General features: G+C 37.1%; 1 protein-coding gene across 5 annotated transcripts in view; it reads left to right on the forward strand.

The window, feature by feature from the left end:
* The window catches only part of UNC13C (unc-13 homolog C), a 627,591-nt gene that overhangs the window by 499,813 nt on the left and 112,811 nt on the right, over nucleotides 1-14,967 (forward strand). For 3 of the 5 annotated variants that reach the window (XM_086710729.1, XM_086710726.1, XM_086710727.1), the window contains exons 26-28: nucleotides 2,553-2,630; nucleotides 8,125-8,202; nucleotides 8,708-8,737. In XM_086710729.1, coding sequence (XP_086566855.1) covers nucleotides 2,553-2,630; nucleotides 8,125-8,202; nucleotides 8,708-8,737 — 186 coding nt within the window. The remainder of the gene's footprint in view (nucleotides 1-2,552; nucleotides 2,631-8,124; nucleotides 8,203-8,707; nucleotides 8,738-14,967) is intronic. The other 2 variants (XM_025918786.2, XM_086710728.1) reach the window with 1 other exon arrangement.

Below are 14,967 nucleotides of genomic sequence, written 5' to 3' on the forward strand. Positions count from 1 at the left end.
ATCCATAAGAGAATCATCTACACCTCGTGACTCTGTCTTCATATAAACTGTATTTTATTATAGAACAGAATGGAAACAGCTTCTGTTAGACTCTTGCCTCTCTCTCTCTCTGCTGTCCCCATTTCTGAAGCCGCAAGAGTCCCATAAAGATAAAATCCTGAACTAAATTCACACAGTCAGAAGGAAGTTCTGTCTTCCAGGCTTTGCTAGTATACCTTCCATCAACAGGTTCTCTCTGAAGAGTTCACCTACACCCTACTCTACGTTAGTTAGGACTGTGGTTTTCAAACTTTAGCTTGCAGCAGAATCACCTTGGAGGCTTATTAATAAACACCAGAATTGCTGATTCAGTAGACCTGGATTAGTACCAGAGAACTGGCCCTTCTAGCAAGCTCCTAGGCAAAGCTTGTGATACAGCTGGAGATGTGTCTTAGGAAGGTATGTCACATGTAACTGCTTACTAGTATTAAAAAATTAATACCTGATAAGGTTTTATTTTGTTGAACGAATTAGAATTGAAATTCAAGTTGCCTCTAAAATGTACATGAAGCCTGTCCTTCAGGTATACTTTGTACATTAGTAAAGAAGTAGATATTGTTATAGCCAGTGTATCTACAGCTCCTATGGGAACAAGGCCCTACACCATATACTACATGGCTGAGCTCTTGGCCTTACCCACAGCTCCTTCTCATTTGCTAACCATTGGCATCTGTAGGTTAGTAAATATAAGATCCTAGGATCAGTTGTCCCCAAGTGGGAATTCAACAGACTAGGGCTTTCCTATAGAGAAGAGTCAAATGTCAGACCATGGGGGATACCTTGAGAATAATCTGAATTGAATATCTGGATTCCCCTCTCCAAACTTTATCTGGAGCAAGTTATAGTCTCTGAATTGCAACAAGATCCTCAATTCAGACTTTGCTTTGTTTTTATATCACAGTGAAACGATTCTTAGCGTTTGTACAATCATTAGAACCTGCAAATTGAAAGCAGTGTTCGTATGTACAAGAAAATTAGTACTTTTTAGGTAAGTCCCAAAGTCATTTTCAGCATTACATATAGAGTAAAATTTGAACAGCTGCATTTGGAAGATGCTTCAGTCTGATCAGCCATCTGTTTTCCTAGATCTATTGGTCTCCCACTTCGTAAGATTTTATATTTTCCAAGACCAACTGTATATTTAAATTGATGCTTATTATCAACATGCTTTGTATTTCCACAAAATATCAATTTTCTTTCTGCATGTTTCCCCTAATTTAAGGTTTTCACTATGGTCTTAAACATCTGTAAAACAAGTTCATAGTTCCATTTGAATTCAGGTTTATAGATTAAGGAGTTGAGTTGAAGGAGAGATGTTTAGGGTGTTTCCTGAGTTATTTTGAGCCATGCAAAGAAAATTCAGATTAATATATTGCACAAAAAAGAAAAGCTGTCCTTTTCTTTAAGAAGAGATAGTATATATCTATAATTATTATTGCATTCTCTCCTAAGAAAATCATGTCCACATTTGGCTTAGGATAATTCAAGCTATGTGAGTAAAAGTAGGATACAAATGCATCAATATATCTTTGGGTAACTGAAATAAAATTTAACAAAATGTGTTTGTTTTTCCTTATTTTTGCATAATTAGTGGAAGCAGAGGGCATCCTTAAGATGAGAAACATTTATTAAATGGAGAAGGAAAATGTGGAACTAGGATGAAGAGGACAGAAAGAAGGCAAAAATGGGACATTTTTTAGAAAATAATTTGTCAATAAATAATTTAGTAAATTAAGTTAAATGTATTGAAATAGTGTGATACAACAAAAGCTGAAGTTTTAGGTTTCCATAGGTGGTCTTTGATATTAGTAAGGCTCCTTATAGAAAATTACTGAAAATATCCATTGCTAGGTGACTTGCACAGGAATGCTCTGATCCCACTTATAATTGTAGAAGGTATTTAGGAACATGGTAGAAAGTTGAGAAAATGACCAGCACAGAGACTTTGGGCATGGTATATGGATGCGTGATAAGAGTGAGAGGGGTGTAGGAACTAGAAACCATGAGGAAGGAGTCAAAGCATAAGGCAGGTTGTTTGGGGCCTGAGGGGAGGAGTGTTATTGTCATTAAGTAATAAGCATCCAATCATAGAGGAGGTTGTCACAAAATCGTGTATCTTTGGAGTATTTAGTTAAGTTACAAATAAAGAATTTTATGGGGCATCTGGCTGGCTCAGTCAGTGGAGCATGTGACTCTTGGTCTCAGGTCATGAGTTTGAGCCCCACAATGGGTATAGAGATTACTTAAAAATAAAATCTTCAAGAAAAAAGAATTTTATGCTAGAGAGATTATATTACAATTGAATTAATTCATGTGGATTATCTTTCACAGGTACTCAGAAATACCACAAATTCTCATCTAAACGTAAAAGTTTGAGATGCTTCTTTTGACAAGGGCATAGATTTAATCACTGCTTATGGCCCCCTTGTAGCTAAAAAAGAAAAGTTGGCCTGATTAGCAGTAAACTGGGTAGTGTGTGCATAACTGGATACATTTTACAATTCTTTCCCCAGACTATCAATAAAGTACTGCTTCAGTATGCTGCGATTGTATCGAGTGATTTCAGTTCATACTGCGATAAGGAAAATGTGGTAAGTAAAACCCTGCCTTCATGTTATCCCGTTGAGATGTACTTTTTTAAACTAATAAGTAAGCAGGAGAAATTCCTGTTTTCTTTCTGTTTTCAAGGATAATAGGGAATAAGGGATCTCTAGAAACAGTTTGAAAACTTCTCTAGGAGTCCTGAACTGGTTACATTACAGAATCAGAGAAAGGTTAAGAGCATCTCAAGGTCAGCCAACTTGTGGTTTTCCATGATCGTGAGGAACAAGATTCACATAAACAATTAAAAACCCACATAATCATAAGACATTAAACTAGGAATTAAAAAGTTGTTTAGATCGACGCAAACAGAGTAGTTTGGCCTCCAGTACCAAAGTGAGTATAATTTATCTTTTGGTTTTCAAATAAATTGAGAAAGATAGTTAAAGTAAGAAATGATTCTGATTTCTACTCCAAGTTATTAACTTAGCCTTTTATTTTTTGGATGATTGAGAAAATCTTTATAAATTCAAACCAGCAATGTACCTTAATAAAAAGCACAAAGGGAAGTAAGATAAACTAAAGTGATTTAGAGGATAATCTGTGTTTATTCTATTGTGGAAGGTGAAATCTTTCCTATTCACCATATGTAATATTAGGAGAAATATATTGGCAACATTATAGGAATTTTTTTGAACAATGAAAAAATATATTACAAAAGTTAGTACTAGATTTTTAAAGAGGAAAACCAGTCCCCCCCCCCCCTTAAAAAATTAGTTCCCACTATCAGGCGAACCTAAAATAGAATTCCCACTGAAACCTCATTGATCTCTGGCTGACAGCTCATTAATATGTCAGTCTTAATGGTTCTTGAGGGTCCCAGAAGATACTTCTTTCTCTTAAATTTTTATGCTGCCTAGAAATTTTATGAAAATTCCCACATATCCAGCAGTGATTTCTAACTGCCATTGATTATAAATACTCTAATAGGCAAGATATTGATTTACTCAAGGCATATATTTATAATTAAATTTATAATGCATTTGAAATATATTGTGATGAAAATCAAAAACAGTGCCAGGTAATTTCAGAAAAAAATACTGATTATATTAGGATAGCCAGTTGAACATTTTGAAAGGTAGCTATGAATTACCAAGGATAATTCTTGTCATTCAGAAAAGAAAATTAGCCTTAAGGACTCCTGCAGACTTTCACTGTATTATGAGGTAACATTCTATAGTATATTTTATTTTTAAAAACATTGGAGAAAAAAATCATATATCAATGTTTATTATTACTTGTATTTTGTCTGTATATTTTATACTTTTCAAAATCAAGTATTTATAAAGAAAGAGAATAAATACTCTTGCAAATATTACAGCACAAGAACTTTTTTCCTCAATGCTTTTCTTTCCTAGTTCCTGGTATCTTAATAAGTCTTAGACTCTCATTCAAATGCCAAACATCATTTTCGCTTTTCCGTGAAAGAACGGCAATTACCTGCTTAGTTATGCTTTCAGCTGAGATAAATTGAAGAGGTTCATTTGTACATTTATGCATGTGCATAGAACTATTATAGGTTTCTTTCAATATCAAGAACATCATAAGTTGTTTTTCCCCCCTCAGTATATTTATGCCAATATACCTATTTCTTCTGCAAATTGATCTAGAAACTTTTAAAGAGGGACATCCAGGAGCACCTCGGTGGCTTAGTTGAGTGTCTGACTCTTCATTTTTGTTCAGGTCATAATCCCAGGGTCTTGGAATCAAGCCCCGTGTCAGGCTCAGCACTGAGCATGGAGACTGCTTAAGATTCTCTCAATCTCTCTCTCTCTCTCTCCTTCTGCCCTCTTCCCTGCTTGCACTCTCTCTCTCTCTCTCTCTCTCTCTAAAAAATAAAAAAAATAAAAAATAGAGACATCCTTTAAGAGATAACCATAACATGCTTTCCCAGGGGTCAGAATTAAAGATGATAGTCAAAATGTTAGAATGTTAGATAGTTAAAATGACAGAATAATTTTTTCTAAATTTTTTTATTTTTTTTTTTTTTTTTTTTTTTTTTTTTTTAAATTTTTTTTTCAACGTTTTTATTTTATTTTTGGGATAGAGAGAGACAGAGCATGAACGGGGGAGGGGCAGAGAGAGAGGGAGACACAGAATTGGAAACAGGCTCCAGGCTCTGAGCCATCAGCCCAGAGCCTGACGCGGGGCTCGAACTCACGGACCGCGAGATCGTGACCTGGCTGAAGCCGGACGCTTAACCGACTGCGCCACCCAGGCGCCCCTCTAAATTTTTTTAAGTTAGAACTTTGTTTTAAATTGAAAATGGATCACAAGTTTTTTAATCTGTTGTCCCTGTACTCCAAAATACAGCAACACAACATATATAAATCAGAATTACTTTATTTTGAATATTTTTGAAAATCTTTTTCAGCTCAGAAACACCCTTTAAGTGATGTAGAAACGGCCATAGTCCCAACATAACTAACTTTCATATTCACTGTAGTTAAGGTTCCTAACTTTGTTCTAGATGAAATACATTATGATATTTTTAGGGGAAAAGCCAAATTATATACAAATAAAAAGATTACAACTTGAACATAGGTTCTTTTATCTAACTAAACTCATCAACAAATGATACCTCTGAATTGGGTTAATGTTCCCTTTCCTGTACATGTTAGCTGTTTTGTTTTGTTTTCAGTGACCATGGAGGTGCTTAAAATAAAAGCTATTTCCAGATTAGCTGTAAGTTAGATTCAGGTCTCAGTAGTGATTTGGTAAATTGATTCAATAAAATTGATAATTGGACATTTCAAAGTCAGAGAAAGCTTAATGAAAGAGGAGAGTCTCATATTTATTTTTATCTCTCTCTGAATAACTGAATCTTTTTTTTTTAATGTAGCCTTACCTGACACCAATAGCAATCCATGCTAAGTGAGCACACAGTCCATTTTGTTTCTTAGTTGTTCTTTTCCATTGGAAATGGTCATATAAAAAGGCTTGGAGGTTGGTTTGTGCTCATACAACTATTACTAAAGTACTGTTATATGTGCCAAAAAAGATAAGCTTGAATGCCAATATCAAATAATCATAGAAGAGACCACCTAGTTAACTTAGACCCATGGGGAGCAGGGTGATACAACCTTTTACCCATCTACTCTTCCTGCTTCTCAATAAGAGTCATGGTCTTTTTTTTTTTTTTTTTTTTTTTTTTGACCTTCATTTCCTCCCTGGTAAGATGGCCAGATTCAAGCCAAATCTTCCCCCTCTGCAATTTAAAAAAAAAAAAAAAAATGAAAGAAAGGAAGGGAAAAGAAAAGAAAAAAAGAAAATCCCAATGACTCTGACCCTAAGTGGAGATTCAGTTTGTTGCCTTAGGGTCAAGATGCTGAATCCCCGAAAAATTTTGACTATGCATGTAGTGGAAAGGATAAGCCTAGATCAAGTGGCTCTCAGTCACATCTAGGGATCAGAATCATTGGTGGAACATTGTGGTTCAGCTTACTGAACAGAATCTATGGCACATGTATCTCAAATATCTGTGTTAGAGACATACAATTCTTATGTGACCAGAATCAAGGGAAGAGAATCAAAGTTTAAAATTGTTTTCATAAATTGAAGTTAGAATGTGGTCACTTTAAGAATCAAGTAGAAAGTTTTCCAAAGGTCAGTAATGTGGTTACAGCATTAATAAAATCTTTCCACTGAGGAGTGCTAACACCTCTCTGATGTCCTGTAAGTCCTTTATATGCGTCTAATTCTTTATTGGCTCATTTCCCAGCAACTTGGAAGATATATCCACTTTCCTTTCTTTCACTGTTTTCCTCCCCCCAGTCAACTGGCTTTTCAGAATCAGTATGCGACAAATATTAAATTATTCTATAACTATTCTGAATTCTATTTTCCAATTATAAATTAACTCCTATTATTCTAAGGCCACATCTAGTCTTGTCACAGGGCCCTCCATCTTTATGTTATTGTATATTTCTGCCTCCCTGGAAACATGGAGTCAAAAACATTTTTAAACATATATTTTGTGTCAGGCTCTGTGTGGTACTTTGGGAGTAAGAAAAAGCAGAGGACACAGCAGCATGTACGGTGCATTTAAGGTCAGTGGGTGAGACAGTGAAAAGCAATATAAAGTTAAATAAAACAAATGTCAAGTGAGTGACAACAGGATATAGTGTGGGAAAGAGAAAGCTCAAATCTGGAATGATGGATATGATTCAAATAGGCAAAGAGGTGGAACTGAAGAGGCCACATGCTAAGCCAAGTTGGAGTCTGGAAAGCACAGGTGTTTTGGGGGGAAAAGCTGCTTAGAGGGGAAAGTTACCTGCGGTAGACAGAGATGGGAAGGAAAACCTAATTTGGAGCCAGATAACTAAGGGCCTTGAATACCAATGTGTGGACTTAGTCTATAGCCAAAGAGAATCTATTAAAGGTGTCTTTTTTTTTTTTCTTTTTCCCCCTTGGATTTTTTTTTAAACTTTTTTTTTAACGTTTATTTTTGAGACAGAGCATGAACGGGGGAAGGTCAGAGAGAGGGAGACACAGAATCTGAAACAGGCTCCAGGCTCTGAACTGTCAGCACAGAGCCCGACTAGGGGCTCAAACTCACCGACCTCGAGATCATGACCTGAGCCGAAGTTGGCCGCTTAACCGGCTGAGCCACCCAGGCGCCCCTCCCCCTTGGATTTTTAAAATTCAGATGGTGATTTTGTTTTTTAAATGGCGAAATAATGGAAACGTTAAACTGATATCTTTTCTTTTTTTTTCTTTTTTTTTAGAGTGTCAGAATTTGAGAATAAGGTTTTTTTTATTATTTATTTATTTTTTTTATTTTTTTAATATGAAATTTATTGTCAAATTGGTTTCCATACAACACCCAATGCTCATCCTAACAGGTGCCCTCCTCAATACCCATCACCCACCCTCTCTTCCTTCCCACCCTCCATCAACCCTCGGTTTGTTCTCAGTTTTTAAGAGTCTCTTATGGTTTGGCTCCCTCCCTCTCTAACCTTTTTATTTCCTTCCCCTCCCCCATGGTCTTCCGTTAAGTTTCTCAGGATCCACATAAGAGTGAAAACATACGGATCTGTCTTTCTCTGTATGACTTACTTCATTTAGCATAACACTCTCCAGTTCCATCCACATTGCTACAAAAGGCCATATTTCATTCTTTCTCATTGCCACATAGTATTCCATTGTGTATATAAACCACAATTTTGATACCTTTTCTTAAAGTAAATCTTTAAAAGAGAATTTGGCTCAATATTAAGAGGAAAAGAAAGATTAGTAATTAAGTCCCCAATAGTTTATTGTCTGATATATTATTAAATTGCATTCCCCAAAGTGGTAATATTTCCCTCTTCCATTCTTGACTCTTAAGAAGTATAATCAAAAAAGCAGAATTATTCTCTTTGCCAGATATAATACGACTTCAGTGATGATTGTATATTTATCACATTTAAGGTAAACTCATTCAATAATTTCATGTATAAAAGATGCTCACACCATCTTTTTTGTTGTTTGCTTTACTTCAAGCCCTGTATATTGATGAACAATATTCAACAATTGCGGGTCCAGCTGGAAAAAATGTTTGAATCCATGGGAGGGAAAGAGGTGGGTATATTTTTATGCCTGCATTTGCCAAATATCTATTTAGAGATCATTAGCAGCACAGCTCTTTGCTATGGAAAGTGTCATAATCAAGTTTTTTACATGGGTTAACAACAGAAGAGGACATGGCCGGTAATCTAAAATATCATTAACAATAAGGTGACCATTATACACAACTGAATATTTGAGTGATGCATTCGAAGTGTGAATGGGAGGGGGGAGATGGTCAGTAGCCTTTTGTAGTGTGTATACAGAGAGAGTGCTATACACACAAATCTATATATGCTAATGATCTGTAAAATTCTACAAACTGCGGATTTTTTTTCACCATATTGCACAATGTCAACCTGATATCAATGTTTGCTCTGAAATGTGCTTTGTGGCCCTAGTGGTTTTGATGCATCAGTTTATTGTTCACATCTAAAAATCTGTCAAACTGTGTTGTGTGCTGTGTCTGTAATGTGTCGTGTCTTTGTCCAACATCTTTGACTTGCATTTCCCTGAGCAGAAGAAGGAAGGAGAAAGATTCTTTTATGAGGTTTGTGATAGTAAGCATCTTACCCTTTTCTGGCTGTTTCCCCCCAGACCTAAAGACCATCGCACTTCTTATTTACTCTCATTCGCTCATTTGGATCAAGCACACAGTGAAATAGTAGTTGTGCACCTGCCTCCTGCTTTTGCCACGGTCTTTCCTTTCACACACCGACATGAGTGTCCAGGGACTTGGGGACCAGAGTTGGTGCTGAGAGGGAAAGGTTCATGCAGCTGGCATTCTCCCACCACTCCCCCTCCCTAAAACAACCCCAAAGGCCACTAGAATGTAGAGATATTTCTGTTGAGGATTTTAGTTACAGTGTTCCTTATTGAGGTAAGGGTCAGAGATGTACGTGAAGCAAGTTTGGACTTCAAAGCAAAGATCCCTTTTATTTCTAAACGTACAAGGCTGAAAATGCTTCTTTTAACATTGGGCTTCTTCACATGTGATGTTGCTTTTAACCCCATGGAGACATCTGTACGTTTCCCTCCCTTTTTTTGCTATCTTAGACACTCAGTCTTTTGAAAACTGAACTTGCTGCTTAGGAGCCTACAAATCAGAAGCACCAGGATATGCGTGCAGAGATGGAATAGTTCAAAAATGAACTCTGATTTTCAAACCACAGTATCAGTTTATTTTGTATAAAATAAGACTCCATTCCCTATCGTGTGTTAGTGCCTTTTGCACAGTATGAGGGCATCCATCTCGCTTTTGAATTATTTTGCTGAATTAGGTGAACACAAGCAATTGAGGATCATGGCTGGAGACTGCCGTTTTAATTTTAGTGATGTTTTATATTCAGAGTTTAAGTTCACTTACTGTTAGAAGCATTGTGAAGAAATGACTGATTTCTTGGGGGGGGGTAATTCTGTCGTCTTTTACTGAATTTTTAAGACCACATATCATGTAAGGATAAAGTTATATTTAAAATGCCATATTTCCAGAAATTTATCCTAATGCTACTTCTATTTCCTTACTATTCCATGGTTGGATTCTAATGTGAGTCATATACTGCTGACTGAATATTAACAAGACAGATCAGACCTGTACTTAAGGAAGCTATGTGGGCCAAGCCACGCGCTAACCAAAAATGTTATGGGGCACCTTGTACACCAAACAAGAATGGATTCTTTGCTCCACATAAAATTGCCAATTTGAAATGTACCGGTTTCACATTATAAATTTAGCTACAACTCTATAGCTAAATCACACAACTCTTCTTACTGGAGAACATAATGAAGATGGAAATACTGAGGTTGGTTCCTTCTACCTTTATCACTCTTGCAAGGCCAGTTGCTAAACTCCTCATACATAATTTAAAGGGAAAAATCAATTAAGTGAATGGAATGAATATCTAGTTTCTAACAATGTAATTTTTTAGGAGAACAGCATGGACCCTAGTTCTTTTCTTTTCCTGCATTTAAATATTATTCATCCCTTCCCTCCCTCTCCTTATCATCTTTTGATATTCTGTCTCCTTTCTAAGAACAATTTCTTATTATCTTATTATTTTCCATTTTCACCTCATCATCTGTTACAAAAAAAACAAACAAACAAACTGTTAGCATTGCCATTGGTATTGATGAGATGTCAGGAGGGAGCAAGACCTCAACCCAAGTGTGGGTGTAACATTCAGCCTCCAGGGAGAAAGGAGAGAAAGAATCATCATTCTGCAGATTTATGTTAGAGTTGCTAGTTGCTACACTCAGCCTCCTTTGGGCACCAGAATCTCAAAATTATAGGCAGAGCCCTTCCAATCCAGTTAGCTACATAGGGCACTATCTAAATGGGCTCCTTAACTTGGAGCTGTTATAAAGATGAAGAGGATTTTATTGAGAATGACAATTTACCCTTCACTATGAGAAGTTTATACAGCACTTAATATGGGCATGCTCGGTGGCCTTTAAAGGTAATGCATTGTGTACTGACGCCAGTCTTCCTCTCACAGTGGAACTGGTCGTAACACCGGGACTGGTCTTGCTAAAGGGAAGCTTCCCTGTCTAGTTTTTCTTTTAAGGAGTTTCTTATAGTTTGTCCCCTACCACCTGTGCTAGGATGTGCACTTCTTGCTACAAAAACTCTTAATTAGCAAATGATTAATGATTGTGCACTTGCTCAAAATGGTTTACTCTGTGTTCATTAGCTGGCTCCTAGCAGCGGCATGGCTTGCGTCTCATACCGTCTGCAAAGTGCCTGCCGCCCGCACGCCCCGCTGCATGATGCTGCAGCTCTCTGCCGCTTTAGCTCCACCACTGTAGGGGCAGCGCAGCTGCGCTCTCTGTCCAGGATCAGCCTCTTTTCCCTCTGGAGATGGAAATAATGTTTAAAACCTTTTTCTAGGTGTAAAAAAACATTGGCTTAATGGAGTCCCAGTTTGAAACATGACCTGACATTCTGACAGTCTTGGCATGATGCTGTTGTCAGTGGCTCCAAAAGCAGTCCTTGTGTAGACACCATTACTGCCTGCCTGCACGATACCCCAGAGACCATGTGGGCACATTGTTTTTTTTCTTTTTCCTAGTGCCCTACTTAGAAAGAAAAAGAAAAGCAAACCACTAAATTTTTTCTCCTCTATTGTGACTTTCTGACATGCTTCCTTGCATAAAAATTAAGAGCATGTTTTGGCATAACAACTTTGTGATTACTGTAGAGAATATAAAAAATATAGTAAGTCACACAAACCATGAAGCAAACGTAACCTTAAGAATGAGGCCCAGAGTCTGTTTTCTTTTTTTTTTTTTAATTTTTTTTTTCAACGTTTATTTATTTTGGGGACAGAGAGAGAGCATGAACGGGGGAGGGGCAGAGAGAGAGGGAGACACAGAATCGGAAACAGGCTCCAGGCTCTGAGCCATCAGCCCAGAGCCCAACGCGGGGCTCGAGCTCACGGACCGCGAGATCGTGACCTGGCTGAAGTCGGACGCTTAACCGACTGCGCCACCCAGGCGCCCCTGTTTTCTTTTTAATAAAGCATGACATGTGATTCTTTCGTGTGCATATTGTTTTGGGACACACTATACTAAAATAGAGTAGCCAACCCGCAGTATGGATTGACTTGAGCTAGAAGTTAAATTATGTGCACCACAATCCCCATACTGCATTATCGGTCCCTTTGTAACACAGTAACAGCAAAATGATTATCAGAATGTCAGGTACTTATTTTCATTATTGGTGAATGATCATTTTACTATTCTCTAATAGCTGAAATACCTCAAAAGAAAAACACATATACTTTGGTTTACATTATTTTAATAGCTTAATTATTTTATGAGTATAACTCAGCTCAGAGCAATTTGAAATAAATACAGACCCTGTATTTATTTTTTCATAAAAATATATTGCCCTCACCTACAAAAAGGACTCGGTTGCATTTCCTTGCCCTGCAATCTAATTTGTATAAATACATGAAAAAGAAAATCAGATGATCTGAAATTTCATTTCATTTCAGGAAGCCATAAGATATGGGTTATGAATCTCTGGAGAACTTGTAGTAATTGATTTAGAAAATTATGACTGTGCTGTGTAAGCAGAAGAGGTATTACTCCTTCATAATATTGCATTGGTGCAATTGTCCTGAGTGGTAGAATCCATAATTATCCATAAGCCTGCTAACTTACTGACAGGACTTCAGATGCTAGAAGTCAGCCATCATTAAGAGAGGGAATAAAGGCATTTGTTTCCTTAGCTATATTCTCTTACTCTGCTGGCCACAAAGCAGACTAATTAGATACATTGGTAATATTTTCATTGCTATGTCTCAAAAATAACTGAATCTCTTGACTCATTTCACTGTGGTAAACTTTCCTGAACAGGGCCATGGAATCTGAAACGTAACGCCACCTATCCTAAACATGTGTGTATTTTAATGAGCAATGTAACTATTCTTTTGTTTCAGGAAAGCCTTATCTATATCCTTTTCCACTGTTTAATGATGAATTTGATGAGTTAGAAACTGCATCTGACTCAAAGTATAATGCATGTCGCTGATTGAAATTCACTGTAAAACCGATTAGCTGTAAGGACTTAGTCTTCAGCTAAGCAAATCCCCACCAGAGAGGACCGAAATTAACCCCTATCATATTTTACTTAGCATTATCCTTTCAAAATTATACTTGCTGGCAACAGGGGATTGAATAGCACTGCTTTAAAGGAAATAATGCTTCACACTAGTACTTCTGTAACTTCAGCATGCATCAGAACTACCTGGGTAGCTGGTTAAAACACACGTTGCTGAATTCAATCCCCAGACTTTTTGATTCTGAAGGTCTTGGGTGGAGCCTGATGACCTGCATTCCTAACAGATTCCCAGCTGATGCTAATGCTTCTGCTCAGGGGACCACATTTTGAGAATTATGGCTCTGTGCTCTTAGAACAGCAACCAGGTAATTAGGAAATGGCTCAGAGCCTCCTTTGTCTTATCTGTGCCACACACCTCACTGACCTACTTAATATGTTTTGAATCTGGAGAACACAGAGGACTCGACATGTTGGAATGGATCCAGACACAGCATGCAATGGTACAGGCAAATGTTTGTATTAAGGAATGCAGTGATCCAAAAACATAGGTGACCAATTTGCAATAATAAACAAATACTCAGAATTTTTTAAAACACTCTAGACTTTATGCTTACATTTTATATGTAACCCTATCGAAAGGTGTGGTTGTACGGAGGCTAAGCTTTATGTTCAGGTTTCTGATGTGTCTCATCTTTTGTCCTTAATGTAAATAGAGATACCACTCACTAGTTAATACATTAGTGAGAATCGGTGTACTGTTTTCATCTCTTTTCCAGCCATTACAAAGTAAATTATAAAATATGTATCAGACGTCTTAGATAGTAAAATAAACAATTTACATTAGTCATCTCTTCCTTTTAGTTCTAAAATTGTTTTCTAAAGCAGTTTGCAAAGATTTTTTTTCTATTTGGTAGAAGGGTCTATTGTTGCCACTTATAGTTACTGAATCTGTAGGGCAGTTGTTGAGACAGGAAGTTTATTAGTGAAGTCAGAACAATTAAAGTAATAAAGTTTGGGAGTGGAACCTCCTCCCCAACACTTTGCAAATGTGAAAATATCCTTTAAATGAAAGCTGTAATTGTTAAATCTTCTCCTGCATCAATTCAAAGAATAAAGTGAAACTTCTAGTCTCTTCGTGTGTAAATAGAGCTCCAAGGTGGGATGTCATTTGGCTGAATTCGGTAAAAGCAAGCAGCTATTTTCAGTGTTATGGCAGCAGATAACAAGGGGAACTGAATGTTTGAAGTAGTGGCCTTTTATTTTGGTGGCATGCAGCTCTTGCCTGCTTTCTTTCTCCTCTGAACCATCTCTATGATTGCAGTTAACAAATAGGACTTAATAGAAAATTAAAAGACTAATGAGGGCCAGAGGGGCAAATTGCATTGAGGTGATTTAGTAAGTATGATTAAGAATCTAGCACTGCTACCAAGTAAAATTCAGCTAACTGCTAAGCTTGTGAAATGAAGAAAAGGTGCCATCTATTAGGTTGAGAAGTTTCTGGGTGGGTGACCCATGTCAGGATGAAATAAAAACGCAGGCGGGTACTGCTTGTTAACCTCATTCCCCAGAGCATTCCCAAGAAATCATAGGGTCGCCTCTGTGCCATCAAGTCTTTATTTAAACGAACCTGTCTCTGAACCTTAAGAGAACTTGAGAGAGAATTCAAGCCACAGCCAGGAGGGAGAAAAAAAAATAGAGCTTAACTGCCAGTTTCTATAATAGACCTATTTTATTGTCTTGTGATCCTCTTTGACTGTTTATGCTTGCCTTCACAACCCATAAATCAATGCAAACTAGGAAAATTTACTTCTCTAACCCAGCCAATCCCCCTTCTTCTCCTACTTGATTGAAAGGGACCTCAGGCACTTGATGCAAATGGCTCACTGAGGGAATTCTGTCTCCGTGGACTGATGTTCAACAGGTACTCAGTTCAGTTGATTGAACAGACTGTGTTCACAGTGCCTAATGGGTGAATGGATTCCCTAATGTGAGTAGCAGAATGGGAAAGACAGAGTGAAACAGGGCAAAAAGGCATTTTTTATAGAATAAATTCTGAACATAAATTTTGTGCCTCCTTTCTTCTCCTGACTTAATCTTACTCTGTCCATATTCATGGTTAGTCGGCCAATAGCTGGAGCTAATAAGCCCAATGTTCCTTCTCAATCAAGTTATTGTACTTGTTTAATTTTTAATGAGCATTTGCAGAAGATAATTTC

Source organism: Puma concolor, chromosome B3 (genome assembly GCF_028749965.1).
Source record: "Puma concolor isolate L17-30 chromosome B3, mPumCon1.1.hap2, whole genome shotgun sequence".
In the NCBI taxonomy this organism is placed as follows: Eukaryota; Metazoa; Chordata; class Mammalia; order Carnivora; family Felidae; genus Puma; species Puma concolor.